Genomic DNA, 15029 nt, shown 5'->3' with positions numbered 1-15029 from the left:
TGTTTTGCTGTGATCTGGTGTTGCCCCCAGGGGTTCCGAGGCTTTTGTAAGAGTTGGTTGTTCAACCCTTTGGTCAGAGACATGGGTTCCTGTAGGGCAGTGGTTCTCACCCTTGGCTGCACATTAGAATCACCTGGGAATCTTTTTAAAATCCTGATTTCTGGGCCTCATCCTCCAGAAATTCTGTTTCTTTGTTATGGGGTGAGGCCACAACATTAGTAACAAAGAAACAGAATTTCCGGAGGATGGGGCCCAGAAATCAGGATTTTAAAAAGATTCCCAGGTGATTCTAATGTGCAGCCAAGGGTGAGAACCACTGCTGTAGTGCTTCCTGGTTTACAGCCGGCTCTCCTCGTGTTGGTCCTCACATGGCCCCTGCAGTCAGAGCACAGCTGGTTCCCACAGTTTGCAGATGAGGACAGCAAGGAAGTTTAGAGGGGGTTGGGCGACCTCCCTGAGTCACACAGCCAGGAAGGACGAGAGCTGCGATGTGAGCCATATCTAGTGGCTCCAGATCTGGGTCCCTGTCCACTCTTCTGGTGGGGCAGCGATCAAGGGCTGTTCTTACACGTTACCTACTAGTAAGTGGGGAGGGGAGCTCACTTCTTTAAGTTTGCAACTTTCAATATGACTATTGACCTAACTCTGCCTTCTTGATGAAAATTTTATGTTTTCCCCCTCCTTTTTCTTTTTGTTATTTTTCTTTGTCTATTTTTTTTTTTTTTACCTAAATCAAAATAGGCATCAAAAAGAAATCTGTTCCTTGGTTTCAACCCCAGAAAAATGTTCAAATCCTCACTCTGATGTTGAAGCAACCTGGGTGTCCTCCCTAAATCTGTCGAAAGTACCAGAAGACTTTTCACATCAACAGATTCAGAAAAAGAAACTCCTCCACGCAGGTATCAGTGAACAAAATGGTTTGAATGTCATTAATGGTTGTTCTTCAAAGCAAGAAGTAGAATAAAGTGAAACCCACACAATATTATAAAATAAGCTTAACCTGGTGGCTTTTTAATTGAAATTTTTAGTGAGATACTTGTACATTCACATGCAGTTGTAAGAAATAATACAGAGAAATCCTGTATGCCCAGTCTTCCCCCAGACTGGTGACATCTTGCAAAAATCCTATATAATAAAAGGGTAATATGTAAGTTGACCCTAATGGTGGATGACCAGGAATGAACGGTCTCTATGACACACACTGACCACCAGGGGGCAGACACTCAATGCAGGAGCTGCCTCCTGGTGGTCAGTGTGCTCCCACAGGGGGAGCTCCGTTCAGCTACAAGCCAGGCTGATGGCTGCAAGTGTAGTGGTGGTGGCGGAAGCTTCTCCCACCTCCTCAGCAGTGCTAAGAATGTCTGACTGCGGCTTAGGCCTGCTTCCCATGAGGAGCAGGCCTAAGCTATCAGTCGGACATCCCCTGTGGGCTCCCAGACTGCAAGAAGGAGCAGGCTGGGCTGAGGGACCCCCCCGAGTGCACAAATTTTTGTGCACCAGGCCTCTAGTAATAGTACAATATTCCAAGTAGGATATTGACACAATCTTATTCAGTTTACCCAGTTTTACTGTGTTCGTGTGTGTGTGTCTGTGTGTGTGTGTCTGTGTGTGTCTTTCTGTGTGTGTCTGTGTGTGTCTGAGTGTGTCTCTGTGTGTGTCTGTGTGTGTCTGTGTCTGTCTCTGTGTGTGTCTCTTTGTGTGTATCTGTGTGTGTCTCTCTGTGTGTGTATGTCTCTGTATGTGTCTCTCTGTGTGTGTCTGTGTGTGTGTGGTTCTATGCAACTGTATCACATGAGAAGTTTTGCGTTTCCACCACCACAGTCAAGATACAGAACAGTCATCACCACAAGGATCCCGGGTGTTGCTCTTCTGCAACCATGCCTACCTTTCCTAAGCCCGGGACCCACTGAATTCTCTATTTGTAAAAAATTATCATTTCAAAAATGTTATATAAATGGAATCATGCAGTACATAACCTTTGGGGATTGGCTTTTCTTACTCAGCATATTTTCCTGAAGATTCATCCTAGTTTTTACATGTATCAATAGCTCGTTCCTTTTCAGTGCTGCGTAGTATTCCATGATATGGATATATCAGAGCTGGAAGAACATTTGGGTTGTTTCCAGTTTGGGAATATTACATAGAGCAGTTATAAGCATTCATGTACAAGGTTTATGTGAACATGAGTTTCATTTCTTCAAGATAATTTGTTATTTTATTTTTCAGTTTTACACTTGGAAATTTTTTATAACTTATATGTATCTCCTGAGATTTTCTATTTGTGCATTTATCTCAAGAGAACTTATAATTAACTAGAGACCCGATGCACAGATTTGTGCACCAGTAGGGTCCCTTGGCCTGGCCTGTGGGGATCACGCTGAAACTGGCAATGCAAGAAGGCACTCTGGAGAGAAACCAAGATGGCGGCATAGGTTAATGCCAGAGATTGCTGCCTTGAACAACCACTTCAATAAACAACTAAAAGACGGAACAGACATCATCCAGAACCACAGGAAGGCTAGCTGAGTGGAAATTCTACAACTAGGAGGAAAGAGAATATCATACCCAGACTCAGAGGAGGCGCAGTGCTGAAGTGAAATACTGAGGTGCAGAGTGCACGCGGAGCGGGCTGGCGGCAGAGGGTGCAGTTGTTGTTTTCAATCAGGAGGGAGTTTCAGACTCTGAGCTCCAGATCTAGGCGAGTCTCTAGGGACCCAGACTCAAACAGGAGAAGCGGGACTGTCTGGCTTCGGTCGGAACTCGAAGGCAGCTTTCTCTCCGAGGTTTTCAGCGGTTGCTGGGACTCTGTGAGGCAGAGCCCCTAGGGACGGAACTGAGAGCAGCCATAACTGCTCCCTCTGCCCGCCCTGTAGATCCCCAGGGACCCGCCCCGCCCAAGCCCTGCACAGAGCCATTTGCCGGATAGCCTCAGGCAAACGCTAGATTAGCACCGCCCTAGAGATCCAGCACAGAAGCTCTCCCACTGCAGACACAGCAGACTCTCAAAGCCAGTTAGCCTGGAGGTCAAATCACCCCTGGTATTGCCGACAACAATCAAGGCTTAACTACAACAAGACTGCGCACAAAGACCACTAGGGGGTGCACCAAGAAAGCATAAAAAAATGTGGAGACAAAGAAACAGGACAAAACTGTCAATGGAGGATATTGAATTCAGAACCACACTTTTAAGGTCTCTCAAGAACTGTCTAGAAGCCGCTGATAAATGTAGTGTGATCCTCAAGAAATCTAATGAGACCCTTGATGTTATGATAAAGAACCAACTAGAAATTAAGCATACACGGACTGAAATAACGAATACTATACAGACTCCCAACAGCAGACCAGAGGAGCGCAAGAATCAAGGCAAAGATTTGAAATGTGAAGAAAAAAAAAACACCCAACCAGAAAAGCAAAATGAAAAAAGAATCCGAAAATACGAAGATAGTGTAAGGAGCCTCTGGGACAGCTTCAAGTGTACCAACATCAGAATTATAGGGGTGCCAGAAGATGAGAGAGACCATGATATTGAAAACCTATTTGAAGAAATAATGACAGAAAACTTCCCCCACCTGGTGAAAGAAATAGATTTATAGGTCCAGGAAGCGCAGAGAACCCCAAACAAAAGGAATCCAAAGAGGACCACACCAAGACACATCATAATTAAAATGCCAAGAGCAAAAGACAAAGAGAGAATCTTAAAAGCAGCAAGAGAAAGAAACTCAGTTACCTACAAGGGAATACCCATACGACTGTCAGCTGATTTCTCCACAGAAACTTTGCAGGCCAGAAGGGAATGGCAAGAAATATTCAAAGTGATGAATGCCAAGAACCTACAACCAAGATTACTTTATCCAGCAAAGCTATCATTCAGAACTGAAGGTCAGATAAAGAGCTTCACAGATAAGGAAAAGCTAAAGGAGTTCATCACCACCAAACCAATATTATATGAAATGCTGAAAGGTATCCTTTAAGAAGAGGAAGAAGAAGAAAAAGGTAAAGATACAAATTATGAACAACAAACATGCATCTATCAACAAGTGAGTCTAAGAATCAAGTGAATAAATAATCTGGTGATCATAATAGAATCAGGGACATAGAAAGGGAATGGACTGACTATTCTTAGGGGGAAAAGGGGTGTGGGAGATGCGGGAAGAGACTGGACAAAAATCGTGCACCTATGGATGAGGACAGTGGGTGGGGAGTGAGGGCGGAGGGTGGGGCGGGAACTGGGAGGTGGGGAGTTATGGGGGGGAGGGGAAAGAGGAACAAATGTAATAATCTGAACAATAAAGATTTAATTAAAAAAAAAAAAAAGAAGGCACTCTGCAAAATTGCTGTTGCTTGGCAGCTCCTGCATTAAGCATCTGCCCCCTGGTGGTTAGTGCGCATCATAGCTGCTGGCCAGTCGGGCAGTCAGCCAGTTGCTTAGGCTTTTATATAGCTAGATTAATGAATCATCTGTGAGATAGTTTCTTTGGCTCAGTGGTTGAGCTTTGACCTATGAACCTAGGGGATCATGGTTCATATTCTGGTCAGGGCACATGCCCAGGTTGCAAGCTTGGTCCCCCATGTGAGGTGTTCAGGAGGCAACCAACCAATGAGTCTCTCCCACCATTGATGTTTCTATCTCTCTCTCCCTCTCCCTTTCTCTCTGAAATCAATAAAAAATGTATTTTTTTAAAAGATGAGAAAAAAAGATAGCTTTTTTGAATTTCTTGTCAGATAATTCCATCTTCTGATTCATCTTGGTGTTGTAGTCATTTGATTGGTTTTTTTTTTTTTTTTCATTCAAGGTGTGATTTTCTTGGTTCTTGATTTTCTGGGTGATTTTTTTAATAGTATCCTGAACATTTAATTGGGCATGATGTTAGGGACTCTGGATCCTATTGAAATCCTCTTAGTAAGTAGATGCCCTGGTCAAGGGGTTCCAATCACATTTTAATTTTCACAGACTCTGTGGTGTGGTTTTGGTGCTTGGTTTTCTGGTCTCACTGGGGCTTCTTCTGGTCCCTGCTGGGCTGCCTGAATTTTCTCAGGCCAGGACTACAGATGTCTCTCAGTGCGGGAGGGTTGTGGGGGCTTCTCCACCATTGTCTCAGGGGTGTCCTCATGTCCAGAGAGATGGAGAGGTTTCCTAACATGGGCCACTTGCTATGTCTTGGTCCCTCTTGAATTATCTGTCCACTTGTCCTGGTGTCTTTGTGTGAGGGAGGAATGTGTTAGGCCCATGGGGACAAAGAGGCTCCCATACTGGGCCACTAGCATGTCTGCATCCCTTTTGCCAGTCCTGCCTGCCCATCCCAATAAATCTGCTAAAGATGCTACTCGCTACTCATCCTAAACATCCTAATGGCTTTTTGTCACTTCCACCATTTCACTTAGATGTGGGATCATTGCTAATGATAGGCAACCCTGTGCTGAGTTCTAATTCTGTTTCAGTTTTTAATAGAGAGTGAAGAACGTGGGGATGGACTACACAGAGCTTGGGGAGGAGTTAAATGCTAGAATCCACTGCCAGATAAATATGTTTTACTTGCAGAGTCTGTGAATAGTGCCGTTTTTATGCTTTGAGACTACTATTTTTAATTTCTTAATTTTTTGTTAATCCTGAGGATATTTTTCCATTGATCCTTTTTCTTTTTAGAGAGAGAGTGGGAGAGGGAAAGTGCTTGGAGACTTTTAGAGCAAAATTTTATTTTCGTTTTGGCATCCTGTGTGTGGTTATTTTTGCCTAGTAACTTTGGTCAAGGTGGGCTGTCATTGTGGGCAGGGGCAGGAGCTCAGTTCTCTTATGTGGATCATTTAGCTCCTTTTCACAGGCATAGCTCCCAAGAAGACGCATCCTTCTTAATTCCTGGTTACATAGGCAACCAGGACTCACCCTTTGTGGCCTAGAAAAACAATGACTAACATATAGCTCACTTCAGTCCATGCATGGAGGCCCTGGGATTACCTTTCCGTGCAAAAGACAGATAATTTGTAGATTTCTAACTATTATTCACTTTATCTAATTTCTTATGGGAGATGGTAAGTCCCTTCTTGTTGAAAAATAAGAACACATTTTATTCAAGAAAACTACTAAAGCCTTGGTACTTGCGCCTCTAAATTGTGAAATACAGACACATGTATAATTAGTGTAGCTTAAGAAATCGCATGTGGAAACTCAAGGTATCTTGGTATAGGCTCATTATCCCCTAACACACACAGATTAAGTTTCAATATTGATAAGTGTCCACGTGCTAGTTGAAGGGACCCAACAGAGGGTAGAAAATAGTACAAAGGTGTGGACAGCAACTGTGGGAGACAGAGCTTCTAAAGCAGCCTCCCAAAGATGACCCCTCTGACCCCTGCGACTATGAGTCATCACTCCCATGATTATGTCCTGTCGACCTGGAGACAGGGTCTAGGGCAGTGATGGCGAACCTATGACACACATGTCAGAGGTGACACTCGAACTCAGTTTTTTGGTTGATTTTTCTTTGTTAAATGGCATTTAAATATATAAAATAAATATCAAAAATATAAATCTTTGTTTTACTATGGTTGCAAATATCAAAAAATGTCTATATGCGACACGGCACCAGAGTTAAGTTAGGGTTTTTCAAAATGCTGACACGCCGAGCTCAAAAGGTTCGCCATCACTGGTCTAGGAGGTGGCTGGTACCTACACGGCCCTTACGCAGAGGCGTTTTCCAGCTGGTGGCAGAATGGAAAATCAGAGAGGAAGCACGAGGGGAACTCAGTGTGCGTGGCGGCTTGGAGATGGAGGGGCCACCAGAGTAGAAATGCGATGCCGTAAGGAGCAGAGCGAGGCCTCTGGCTGACAGCCAGCGAGGAAGCAGGGTCCTCAGTCCTGCAACCACAGGAAATGAATCTGCCAACAACTGGATGACCTTGGAGGCGGAGTCCTCTCTGAAGGGTCAGAGCTTGACCTAAGATGAGTGGAGCAAGCCGGTACCACAGCATTCATTGCTGGCAGGGCCGTGCTCTGAGGTTGGAAAGAGGCTGTATTCTGTTTTTAAGGATCCAAGGAAATAGTTGCATCTAATGAAGTATCTCTTTCCATCCCACACTCCTTTAACCCCTTTCCCTGTCATACCTGCAGAAGCGACCAAAACCAGCCTGCTCAGAAGCCAGATGTGCACGCTCAAGAGCGCAGCTTGCAGCAGGAAGACGGACGACCTTCCCACTCCCAGCAGCTGGAACCCTCCCGGTGACAGAGGCAAGGCAGAGAGGGTCTCTGTCAGCGAGCCAGGCGGGCTCCCTTTGCCCAGGGCCGGCTCCTGCGAGCTGGGCATAGATACTTAGGGGGAGGCACGTACTTTTAAGTGGGTCCAGATTGCTTTCTGTGCAGAGGACTCTCTTGTAAATCAGGTCTACCTGCTTTTGTGAACGCGGTTTTCATAGGGGGCGACTTGCTTACTGTGCCTGGGTGTTTAGTACACACGTGGCCTGTGCAGCTACAGTGCCAGTGGCCATGCTTCGGCCACCGCAGGGTTTGAGTCTGAACATTGACTACTTCACAATCGGTTTATTTATTTATTTATTTTTGATATCACTCTAATATTTTATTGATTGATTTTTAGAGAGAGATATTGATTTGTTGTTCCACTTATTTATGCAAAACATTGATTTGCTGTTCCACTTGCTTATGCATTTATTGGTGATTCTTGTATGTGCCCTGATTGGGGATCGAACCCACAACCTTCCTTGGTGTATAGGGATGACGCTCTAGCCAACTGAGCTACCCAGCCAGGGCCACAGGTGGTTTATTTTTTCCCTTCTGGCACAGGTGGCACCATCCAATAAACTCCTCTCGGGTCTAAACATGAGGAATATATAGCTTTTCCACTCAGCTTTTATTACTGTTGATAAAGTCATTATTGTTAAAATAGTAAATTTCTAAAAGTTTAATTACTGTAGTACTTTCCCCTATATTTCAAATAGTTGATAAATAATAAATCCCAGTACACACACACACACACACACACACACACACACACAATCCAGAATCCCCTGGGTAGTGGGGTGCACCTGGGTGACATCACACCTGTTGGTGCTGGGCCCCAGCTTAATCGACCCTTGTGCTCCTCAGGCTGATGGAGGCGATGTCTTTTCCCTAGTTTCAGCTCACCTGGCACATCTCCTCAGTCTGCTCCCGGCACCATCCTTAAAGGGCTCATCATGTGATTAGGATAGGATGTGTTAGGCTTTTAACTAGCTCACTCCCAAATTCCCCTTCGTCTAAATGCTGCTGACCTGATGAGCTAATATTCCTTTTCATGAATAAATCCAAGCTTATGTAAGGGTGAACATTAACCAACCACCCCCCCCCCCCCCAGTACCAATGTGAACAATTGACCCTACAACTAAGCAGGACCTAAGAAGGATTTGGTTTCCCTACACAGAGCTGAGGAGCCACAAAACAAACTGTTACCGACTAAAATGTCGATCAAGGCTCCCCTGTGTACTTTGGGAGGAGCCTAATGGGGCCACATTAAACCACCAGTGGTGAGCGGTTTTCTTGTTCAACATTTAAAAAATGTGTTCTCTAGAAAGTGAGAGCATGCGTATGTCTGTTTTCCCTGGAGGGACCTCTCCGTGGCCCCGGCGGGGGTGGGGGCGGGGGGGAGGTGGGTAAAACAATGACAGGTGGTACTCACCTGGGCGTTGGTCTTCAGTGTCAACCACTGTGCCTGTTGCCTGAGAACCACGCTGAGGGACAGTGTGCTCTGAAGTGAGGTCCGTTTCTCAGCCTCATTCACAGCTGAGCTCAGAGACGTGTGCGCCCCTTTTGCATCTTGCTGTAAACCCAGTGTCTGAGGACATTGTCCAGCCGCCATTTCCCTGTCCACAGAACTGAACATCCTGCTGACAAACGAGTACCTAGACGACATATCACTAGAAAGACCGACTCCAGAAGGAAGCCACACTTATGACCAAGAGTGAGTTTTAATTTTACGGGGATAGTTGTGTTCTGTTTTTGTTGTAAGTTTTAAAATGTCACAGTCAAGTGTTCTCAGTTTTTCAGGTTTGTCTTCAGAAAACTGGCTCAAGACCCACGGCTTGGTTGCCAGGAAACTCACCATCATGGACGCCTTGTCGGCGACAGCCGTCCCGCACAGCCCCACCTACATTCCCATCCTGGGCAAGCATGTGACTTCCAAGGTCTTTGATGAGGTGAACCGATTGTCTGTGTCTCTGCTCGACATAGTTTTCATTTCGTGCTTAAATGAAAAGCCGTCGACGTCAATGTCTTGTACAGTTGTAACCAAAGTTCATTTCACCCACTGAGAACGAGTTCTTTATAAAGGCGGTGAGAAGCATGTTCGCTGTCAAGCTAAGAAGGAACTGGCCTTTGTTAGTTGGCAGTTCAGGCTTCTCTGCTTGTGAGAGACGAGGTTCTTCTGTTGCTCACCTTCTCTTCCTTAGTGCATCGTCAAAGTCTCCAAAGGAAAACGAGAAAGAGGGAGGAAGGGAGGGAGGGAAGGAGAGGGAAGGAGGGAGGAAGACAGAGAGACAGATGGATGGAGAGTTAGCCAGAGCAAAAGAGCCCTAAGAGAGTGATGAGTGACAGTCATTCATGTCCCAGAAGGAGAGAAAGAGCTAAGAGCTTCCAATGAGAGGGTGTGTGGCAGGGTTCCTGTGGAGGAAGCCAAATAAGTGTGAAGAGTTCCTACTGACTTGTGTGATGAGAAGGTCCGTGCCCTTAGCAAGAACAGACCCAGTGGAGCAGCCAGAGTGCACGGGGATGGGGAACACAAAAGACAAGTGAACTTAAGGCTTGAACTCCAGAGCTTCGATGAAACAGCACCTAATGATTTAAATAGGAACATGTCAGGCCTTACGATCACTAAATGAAAAAAATATCCTTAAAACCTTACCTCACACCGAAATATTTACAGAGGAATGGAAAGGGTTTGGGATTAGCTTCAAAATAATCTGTATGGTGGGAACAGTGCGGGGAGGGGAGGAGTAGGTAAAGCAACATTGGCCATGAGTAGATAATTGTTATATTTGGATTATAAGACTATTGAATGGGCAGGGGGAGAAGGGGGCTCATTCTACTGTTCTGTCTTCTTTTTTACATATTTGAAATTTTCCATAATAAAAAGTTGAAAAAGAAATCAAAGGCAGGAAACTTCTTTTAAAAAGAGCTTTATCTAACCGTCCTTGCAATAGCTGAGATCTGGTGTATTTGGAAGAAGTGGGTGAATTGGGGAGGTTTTCTATCAGTCACATGTAAGGAATTATGCCCAGGGGCTTCCCCATCAGCCGGGTTGGCATGGCCAGTGGCTCGTGCTCCGGGGGTTGTGTGTGTGATCACTTAGGCTGGGTTCCTCATGACTTTGCTTAAGGTGAGTGGTCCTGGCCCTGTCAGCTTGTGACTGGCAGATTCTATTTACGCCTGCAGTGAACGCTACCTGATTAGTCAGATATCAGCTTAGCACGTGAAGCTTTCTTCTAGCAACTTTGGTCACAACTTCTCATATGCTGTGGATTTATTTTATTAAATTATTGAGTTTTATTTTGAGTGGAGGATATTTAGTGAACTCCCCCTGGAAAGAGAGTTTTCTTATGCTTATCTTGTCTCCTTGTAACCCTCGCAATAAGCTTTGATACATCAAAAGTAAGTTTCTCTAAAAACAAACATGATAGGGTAGGAAAACATGAGAATAAAATAAAAGAAAAAACCATGAAGGGCATATTTATGGATTGAATAAATAAAAATGTTATTTTGTATAAAACTATATAAATAAAATTAAGGCAGATCTCAAAAAAATATTGGTAACATATATGACACACAGTTAAGAAAATGGCAACTAAAATAAGTTCTAGTTCTTGTGACCTCTGGGAAGTGTAGGTCAAAGATCCAGTTTCATGTCAGAGAAATGCTCTGACGTGGCCTGAGAGCTCGGACCTGGGGCATTTGCTCAGCCCGAGTCTGGGCTGGGGGAAAGGAGTTATGAAGGTGCAGAGGTGAGGAGCAGGGTCCTAGGCCGTGGGGAGCACAGGGAAGTCTGAGGGTCAGAGAAAGGTCTCACTCCAGAGGAAGCTCAGTGTGGCTGCAGGAAGGTGCTAGAGCTGGGACGGAAGGGCTTGACTGAGTTAAGGACGTTGAATGTCATTCTGAGGGGATCTGAAGGCTCTTTACAGAGGAGAGAAAAGATCAAGTTTGGGCTCTGACTGCTATCTGGACAAGAGTTGGAGGGGTCTGAGGCCGGGAAGGTGAGGGGCAGTGAGAAGGCAAGGTCAAGGTGGCTGTGACCCACCCAGGTGGTAACACGGGGGACAGGACCAAACCACATGGAGCTGAGAGAGAGAAAAATGCCAAGAGTGAAATTTAAGAAGGAAAAGTTGGGAGGCAGAGTAGTGAAGGTCCTGGTCCTCAGGGGAACATCCGCGTCTTCTGACGCTAGAAAGCAAAGCCACGGAGAGAGGACCAAGCTTCTCAGTGCATCTTCCAGGGGACTTGGCTTGTGCCCTTTGTGGCACTGCACGTCCTCATCACAAACCTGGGGCAGGTGACACACTGCCCAGCGTGCTTACTGTCCTTCATTGTTGATAGTAAGCGCAAGAATCATGATGATGATGGAAATGGACTGTAATGAGTTCCAATTTCACCCTTAAAGCACACTGACATCTCCTATTCCTTAATATTTCCTCTGACTTTAAGAGACCCTGCCTGTCAATGGGAAAATAGGAAAACTATAATCTAAAATTATTCCCACTTAGTGGGATGTATAGCTTTTTGAGACTTGGACATAACATTTTATGAAAAAGTAGACAAAAACTAGAATGGAGCTGAAAAGAGAACATGAATCTTAACCCACTGCATTGAGAATTTTAATTGACTCTTACCCCTGTGCTCTGTGCACAGCCACACCCATCTGGGTGGAATTGTAAAGCAATGCTGGGCTTTGTCCCCCACTCTTGGTTTTATTCATGACTTATGTGTGGGCTCCTTCTTCTTCTGGAACACAATGCTGTTTTGGTTTTCAGTGTTTCCTGGACCAGCATCAAATCTGTCACCTTGGAGATAAAATATTGAGCAGACAGGTTGCCCTAGCAACTCTCCATTTCAAAATGCTAACTGGCAGTTTAAGTTTCCAATGGACCAGATAATTTTATCTTACCTCTTTCAAAAAGAATCATTCATTGTCAAGCCATATACAGAATAAAACTGTTTTAGTTATTTGTTGAATCTAGAATTTGAAGCTCTTTATTGCCAATTCCTTTGAAAATAATAAAACCAAAATAATTTGGAAACATGAGTCTGCATTATTGGAAAGTCTAAATCTTCATCGTCATCATCATGATGTCTTTAACAGCAGCCCATCAAGCCTTCTTGCTTTGCCCTAGTCTGGGTCCAGCAGAGAGCTTTGTGGTCCGATAGCCCTGGCTGGCACCCCAGCTCATGTACTCCTGGCGGCCATGGCAGGTCTCTGATCTAGTATGAGGGGAGTCCTCACACTAGGTTCTGAGTGAAACACTTGATATCATCAAAGTAGTTCGTTTAAAACTTAGAGAGCAGCCTAGCAAGGAGGCCAGTCCTCACAACATGTAGCTGACGAAGAATGTTAGGGGCAAAGAGGTTGGGGATGCTGGACAGACCTGGCATTTTGTTATTCACATATAGTAGCATTCAACAGAACTTTCTATTGATAGAAAAGCTTCTTTAATTAAAAATTCAAAAGCACAGTTATTGCAAAAGCTATATATATTCATTGTGTAAAAAATTAGAAAATAGAAATGAAAAAGAACCAATAATTAAAATTCCCTGCAGGTGAATCATTGGTGGTTAGCTGGCTATACCTTTTCACTGTGTGTAAATCCTTTGTTTTTTGTTTTTGTTTTACCAAAATGAAGTCAAACTAAATATGCTGTTTTGTACCCTCATTTTTACTCACTAGTCTATTGTGAACGTTGTTCCAGGCCAACAAATGTGTATCTCCTATACCATTTTATTTATTTATTTTTACATTAAAATTAAAATAGAAAACCCCAATCTTTTATATTCTAAAAGCTTAGATTAAAAAATGTAAGAAGTGCCTGGTCAAGTGGCTAGTTGGTTGGAGCGCCATGCCGTATAGCAAAAGGTTTCAGGTTCGATCCCTGGTCAGGATGAAGTGTATGGGAGACAACCAATCGATCCATGTTTCTTTCTCACATCCATGCTTCTCTCTCTCTCTCTCTCTCTCTCTCTCTCTCTCTCTCTCTCTCTCTCTCTCTTCTCTATCTCTCCCCCCTCATCTTCCTCTCTCTAAAAATAATTAAACATACCTTTTGGTAAAGATAAGAAAAAGTAAGATGTCATCTATACTGTAATGTACACTGAAGTAAATAGCATATTTCCAGGGGTTTTTGAATGGTCTTATTGGCTCTGCCAGTTAATTTTGTGGCCCTGCCTTCATTCTGCTCTTTGGAGGCTGGAGGTATTGCAGTTCAAAAGCACACACCGGGGCTTCAGCACTCGACCGTTTGTGCAACCGAAGTTTTATCTGTACGCCGTGACCGCCCAGGATACGCACGGCTCTCGCATTTTCATTGCACGTATCCAGCCAGGCCTTTCTTGGCCAAGCTGGCAGCAAGGTGTGGATGCTTAGTGGAAGAGCTGATTTTATTGGGGGGAAAAAGTAGTTGGTGAATTCAGTCAGGGTTGAACAATAAATATTTAAATATCAGTTTCATGCTATTTTCTCCTTTCAAAAGAGGGATTGTGGGATTGCTTATAAACACAGGATGTTGTCAGGTAAAATTCTGTCTGCACTACTTTAGCAACTAATATCTGTGTGCACAGTTCTGCATTCTGCTTTTTGTTGTTGTTGTTAATCCTCACCCAAGGATATTTTTCCACTGATTTTTAGGCATAGTGAAAGGAGGGAGGGAGGGAGGGAGGGAGAGGTAGAAAAAGAGAGAGAAAGAGAGAGAGAGAGAGAGAGAGAGAGAGAGAGGCACATCAATTGATTGCCTCCCCTACTCACCCCAACCAGGGCCAGGGAATGGAACCTGCAACCCAGGTACATGCCCTTGACTGGCATTTGTACCCACAACCCTTCAATGTGCGGGCCAATGGTATAACCACTGAGCAACACCAGCCAGGGCTGTATTCTGCTTTCTTTATTTAGCATATGTTATGAATGTATTTCCTTGTAATGACCATTTTTGGGTGATTTTAGTGGTTGCACTAATATTCAATAATACGAGTTACTACAATTTATTTAACTATTACCCGAATTATTGGGCAGTTTACTTGGAATTTTAAGAATGCCTCTTTTCCTATATCTCTGCTATCATGTAGAACACTAACATTTAAGAACTTTGCCAATTGCTATATGAAATGGTATTTTATTTTATTTTTCTATTCTTTTATTGTTCAAGAATAGTTTTCTTATGTAAGCTAAATACCTTTCTTAAAACCTTGCTCACCTATACTTAGCAAACACCTCTTTAAAAATAGCAAAGTTACACTCATCTCTTACCTCGTTACCAAGGCTTCAAATTTGGTGGGACCCAAACTTAATTATGTTTTACAATATAGATGAAGTTTAAAATTTTTGAGCCTTGGCCATTCTTTTAATTGATACATAATTTTAGTCTTTTATGTGTTCAACAAATGGTTAGTACTGGAAACTAGCATGTTTACAAGGAATAAAGAACGACAGAGTTTAGTGGAGAGGCAGGCCCTATAACAGGAGTTGCATGTATGAATATATTGATACAGGGCTTGAGTGAGGAAATATGCAGAGTGCCTAGCGCTTGGCAGAGGGTAAAGAATAAACTATTATCATTATTGATAAAGCTATTCTCAAGTACCGTGGCTCCTTTAGAGTATCTCTGGTCCAACAGTGGGAAAAGTTCTAACAGAATCAGCCCAGATCGGCTATCCATGAGTCTAGAAATTTCTTCTGCCTTTATGGTCAATGTCTGTCTCCCTCCTTCACTTCCTCCCTCTAGTTAAAATCTCCTCAGACAAGGTGTGATTATTAATATCCATGTGGTGAGGTTTATAGATTAACCTCAGAGAA

General features: G+C 43.8%; 1 protein-coding gene across 1 annotated transcript in view; it reads left to right on the top strand.

Annotated features, from left to right (window-relative positions):
* The window catches only part of VWA3B (von Willebrand factor A domain containing 3B), a 138246-nt gene that overhangs the window by 82569 nt on the left and 40648 nt on the right, over positions 1 to 15029 (top strand). The window contains exons 16-19 of the mRNA XM_059659033.1: positions 742 to 899; positions 7106 to 7222; positions 8858 to 8945; positions 9024 to 9180. Coding sequence (XP_059515016.1) covers positions 742 to 899; positions 7106 to 7222; positions 8858 to 8945; positions 9024 to 9180 — 520 coding nt within the window. The remainder of the gene's footprint in view (positions 1 to 741; positions 900 to 7105; positions 7223 to 8857; positions 8946 to 9023; positions 9181 to 15029) is intronic.

This window comes from Myotis daubentonii, chromosome 12, assembly GCF_963259705.1.
Source record: "Myotis daubentonii chromosome 12, mMyoDau2.1, whole genome shotgun sequence".
NCBI classification, from domain to species: Eukaryota; Metazoa; Chordata; class Mammalia; order Chiroptera; family Vespertilionidae; genus Myotis; species Myotis daubentonii.
Note: the sequence above shows the minus strand (reverse complement) of the source record. Positions and strands in the feature narration are given on the sequence as shown.